The 5,000-nt window shown below is 59.0% G+C and overlaps 1 protein-coding gene across 4 annotated transcripts in view; it reads right to left on the bottom strand.

Moving 5' to 3' along the window:
* chm (CHM Rab escort protein) overlaps positions 1 to 5,000 on the bottom strand; it is a 38,198-nt gene that overhangs the window by 5,534 nt on the left and 27,664 nt on the right. For all 4 annotated transcript variants that reach the window (XM_036524480.1, XM_036524482.1, XM_036524481.1 and 1 more), the window contains exons 10-12: positions 3,598 to 3,702; positions 3,403 to 3,466; positions 2,256 to 2,352 (exon numbers count right to left, since the gene is read on the bottom strand). In XM_036524480.1, the coding sequence (XP_036380373.1) occupies positions 2,256 to 2,352; positions 3,403 to 3,466; positions 3,598 to 3,702 (266 nt within the window). The remainder of the gene's footprint in view (positions 1 to 2,255; positions 2,353 to 3,402; positions 3,467 to 3,597; positions 3,703 to 5,000) is intronic.

Below are 5,000 nucleotides of genomic sequence, written 5' to 3'. Positions count from 1 at the left end.
CTCTCAGGTGGGCCAGGATGAAAGAAAGCACCTGCAGCACTGAGACAGAACAGGCCAGGGACGCGGGGGGCCCGGGGGGATGCGGGGACGCGGGGATGCGGGGGCGGGGGGGAATGCGGGGGACGCCACACCTCTAAGCTCAGCGCAGTGTCTGTACCTCCACAGGGGTGGATCCCTATGCTTACGAGCCAAATCATCTGAACTCAGATCAGCGAGCGACATTTCTGTACAGGCCACACTGCAGACTAACCTGCGTTTTGTGCTGTTTATCACAGAGTGTGCATCAGGCTGTCAATCAACTACTGACACGTCCACAAGACACAGACAGAGCAGGGATTGGAGGAGAGCAGGTGTCAGTCACAGTGCAATCAGCAGCATGTCCGCCTGCTGGAGTCACTCGGTCGGAGTCTCTCCTGTCTCCTGTCCAGCGTTTGGCCCTTTCCTTCTGGCCTGCTGTGTGGCGCCCCCTGCAGGCCTGGCCCACGACCCATCATGCACTGGGCCTTATTTCATTTGCGCATCAGTAATAAAAGATGGCATGACTGTGTTTGCGGTGGCTGTGTCTGTCAGCCTCATCAGCGCTGGGATTGCATGCCACCCACTCAGCTGCGACTGCATCACTGACAGCGGCGGCGGCCATCCATCTGCCGCGGGAGAGCGGAGCACCAGGCCAGCGGAGCGCCAGGCCAGCGGAGCGCCAGGCCAGCGGAGCGCCAGGAGAGCGGAGCGCCAGGAGAGCGGAGCGCCAGGAGAGCGGAGCGCAAGGCCAGCGGAGCGCCAGGAGAGCGCCAGGAGAGCGGAGCGCCAGGAGAGCGGAGCGCCAGGAGAGCGGAGCGCCAGGCCAGCGGAGCGCCAGGAGAGCGGAGCGCCAGGAGAGCGGAGCGCCAGGAGAGCGGAGCGCCAGGAGAGCGGAGCGCCAGGAGAGCGGAGCGCAAGGCCAGCGGAGCGCCAGGAGAGCGGAGCGCCAGGCCAGCGGAGCGCCAGGCCAGCGGAGCACCAGGAGAGCGGAGCGCCAGGAGAGCGGAGCACCAGGAGAGCGGAGCGCCAGGAGAGCGGAGCGCAAGGCCAGCGGAGCGCCAGGAGAGCGGAGCGCCAGGAGAGCGGAGCGCCAGGAGAGCGGAGCGCCAGGAGAGCGGAGCACCAGGCCAGGAGAGCGCCAGGCCAGGAGAGCGCCAGGCCAGCGGAGCGCCAGGAGAGCGGAGCGCCAGGCCAGCGGAGCGCCAGGAGAGCGGAGCGCCAGGAGAGCGGACCGCCAGGAGAGCACCAGGAGAGCAGAGCGTGGCGAGCGGAGCGCCAGGAGAGCGGAGCGCCAGGAGAGCGCCAGGAGAGCAGAGCGTGGCGAGCGGAGCGCCAGGAGAGCGGAGCGCCAGGAGAGCGCCAGGCCAGGAGAGCGGAGCGCCAGGAGAGCGGAGCGCCAGGCCAGCGGAGCGCCAGGAGAGCGGAGCGCCAGGCCAGCGGAGCGCCAGGAGAGCGCCAGGCCAGCGGAGCGCCAGGCCAGCGGAGCGCCAGGAGAGCGGAGCACCAGACACTGCAGATCAATCTGAGAATGAATCACAGCTTTAAACGTATGGTGATCGATTGGGAAAACAGCAGGACTACCACTGCTGGAAATGATAACAGCAATAAATAACAATACAGTTAATGGTGAAATCAGGCGTCTGAAGAGGCATCATCCTCCATCATCCCCTGCCACCCTGCACAGAACCGTGCAGAACTGCTCAGAACCGCACAGCTGGGGGTCTGCTCCACAGCCCGCCACCGCAACGGTCCTGCTACCGCAACGGTCCCGGTTCTGGACCCGTCTGGGATCTGGACTAGCATCTGTGGTACCGACTTCACACACGTCCTGCATACAGCTGGAGCTGTACAGCGGCTAAATCACTGACCTGAGCCCAGGGCCTGAAACATGCGGTCAGGTTGCGGTCAGAGTACTGGACCATGCCGGAGGACTGAAGCGAATGGTCATGCCAGACTACACCGTGACACCATGATCAAAGCGCCTCCCGCGCTCACCTCAGATCGACCTTTCTGCTACAGCGCCGCTGGCTGGGATCCTCCATCCCCAAATCAGCATGTTATCGGACACTCAGCAGTCGCAGTGAAGGGGGCCAGTTTGCCTGCCTAATCTGCAGAGGTTTCGACACTAAAACAGAGACAGGAGCTCTGCTGGCCGTGGGAGTGCCCGGCGGGACAGCATGTGCAAAGGGAAGTCAGTATCTGTGAAGCTGATGTGTGTTACAGTAGAGATCACTCACAGGTGCCCGGCATACAGGTCATGCTGGAGGAGCTGAGCTCAACAACTCGCACAGCAGCACCCCCTGGCTGGAGGGGGGGGACAGTGACCAGTGAGATCTGCAGGACAAAACACAGAGAGAGTGTCACACACACACATGCACGCACGCACACACAGAACATGCGTGAGACAATCCTAAAGCCAGTCTCTGAATTCCACATCTCTGTAATGGGTTCCCTGTAATCCGTTTATATGAATCTGAAGGATGTTTTCAGAATGTCCTTGTGGCTGAAGCACATGGTAAAGCCCTGCTTTAATCAGGGGGACGCAGGGGGGCCAGGGTGGCCAGTGGGGGGTCTCAGAGCCGGGACAGTGTCCGCACCGTCACTCCTGCCCAGCAACAGGTCATTACAGGCAGAATTAACATTTCATTACGCTTTTGCACAGAGTCATGCGGGACTCTTCATCCACAGTATTTGAGAGAGATCAGGTCCAGCTGTGCCCGCCCTCTCTGAGCTCCCCCCCGAAAGCTTTCCCTCCTCCTCCAGCCAAATACTCCAGCCTGGCTGTCAGTCACGTACCAGCCTGCTGCACAACCCAGCTCAAGGCACACAGCTTTAATCAGACTGGATTTGAACTCATTTTGCCTTTTCTTTTCTTCACGACTTTATGCTAAATAAAGACGCTGCGGAGCTCCCCTCCCCGCTGTCCCCTCTGAGCCAGCTCTGCTGTACATTCAGCTGCTGTATTTTACACAGGAATCTCATCAGAACCACAGTGCTGCCCACAAACAACCTGTCAGCCCCTCTAAGAGTCCGCAGAAATATATTTAACACAACAGCACACAGCAAGGGGCAAAAGCACAGGTTAGTCAGTAAATGCAGGGAGACAGAGTGGAGTGGGCTGTTATAATGCACATTATGCTACAGCGCCCCCTGCAGTAAGGCCTGTGTGTGTGAGCACCGTTAGACCACAGTGAAAGAGTGGGCTCGGAGCTGGAGGGTCTCAGGTTTCACTCGGAGGGCTGGCACTTAACCTGACGGGCTTCAGTAAATTCAAGGCTTTGTGGATGTTGCCTCGTATTCGTACACGTGGTTTTACAGGTAAAAGTGCTGTGGGACTCTGCAGCAACGCGCGTCACAGATGCAGGCAGCAGGAGGAGTTCATACCTGCTGCTCCGGCTCAGACTGCAGCAGTGAGCGGTCAGTGATGAGGACGGCCCTGGAGATCTGCCTGTCAACACAGATCAACAACACCATCATACACACACACACACACACACACACTCACACACTCCCAACAGCTCCATCACACAGAAGCCCAATAACTACACACCCGCTTTGGCACACCTGCCTGTCGCTCACCTGTAGGCCACACCTTTCCGCTGCTCCTCTGGGATGTAGCCGTCCTCCAACACAAAGTGGCTGCAGCTGATTCGCTGTCCACATGTGTCAATCACCGCTTTACACCTGACAGGGAAGGAGACCAAATCAGGATCAAACAACAGGCCCCCTCCTTCACCGGGACTCTGCCCTCAGAGGCCCCTCCTTCACCGGGACTCCGCCCTCAGGGGCCCCTCCTTCACCGGGACTCCGCCCTCAGGGGCTCCTCCTTCACTGGGACTCCGCCCTCAGGGGCCCCTCCTTCACCAGGACTCCGCCCTCAGGGGCCCCTCCTTCACTGGGACATTTCCTGTCCCTGGAAACAACATCAGAGTCTTTCAGTGTGAATTCAGTTCATGCATCATCAGATAAGAGGCAGCTGAAGAAATCGGGAAGCACAGAAACACCAGTTATACATCATTACAGAACGCAGTGTGAGCGGAGACGGCGGTTTGAGCGGTAGAGACGGTGGTTTGAGCGGCAGAGACGGCGGTTTGAGCGCCAAAGATAGCGGTTTGCGGAGCAGAGATGGTGGTTTGAGGAGCAGAGACGGCAGTTTGAGCAGCAAAGATAGCGGTTTGAGCGGCAAAGATAGTGGTTTGAGCGGCAGAGACAGCGGTTTGAGGGGTAGAGACGGCGGTTTGAGACGCTGAGACAGCGGTTTGAGGGGCAGAGACGGCGGTTTGAGGGGCAGAAACGGCGATTTGAGTGGCAGAGACGGCGGTTTGAGCGGCAGAAACGGTGGTTTGAGCGGCAAAGATAGCGGTTTGAGCGGCAGAGACGGCGGTTTGTGGAGCAGAGATGGCGGTTTGCGGAGCAGAGACGGCGGTTTGAGCGGCAGAGACGGCGGTTTGAGCGGCAGAGACGGCGGTTTGAGGAGCAGAGACGGCGGTTTGAGCGGCAGAGACGGCGGTTTGAGGGGCAGAGACGGCGGTTTGAGCGGCAGAGACAGCGGTTTGAGCGGCAGAGACGGCGGTTTGAGGGGCAGAGACGGCGGTTTGAGTGCCACAGCAGAGCCCTGTGTGGTCGGCAGTGTGACCTTCCTGCAAAGTGCGGGAGATGCAGAGGGTGAACGCTCAGTCTGTCTGCTTGTTATGTCAAGAGTTATAAATGTGCTTTATAGGGCTCATTATCCAAACTAATGGGCTCGGGGTGACATCCTTGAAATGGACTTTCACAACACAATAAAGAGGAGCCAAGCGCAGCCGCGGCCGGCGAGACCGACTCAGTATGTAAATGAAGATTTATTTACTGTGGGACACGGGGAGACTGACTTTCTAATCAATCGCAGCACAGAGACCCCCACACACACACACACATTCACACAGACTCTCTCACACACACACACACACACATTCACACAGACTCTCTCACACACACACACA

Source organism: Megalops cyprinoides, chromosome 3, assembly GCF_013368585.1.
Source record: "Megalops cyprinoides isolate fMegCyp1 chromosome 3, fMegCyp1.pri, whole genome shotgun sequence".
Classification (NCBI taxonomy): Eukaryota; Metazoa; Chordata; class Actinopteri; order Elopiformes; family Megalopidae; genus Megalops; species Megalops cyprinoides.
The sequence above is the reverse complement of the archived record's forward strand: the minus strand, read 5'-3'. Positions and strand labels throughout refer to the sequence as shown.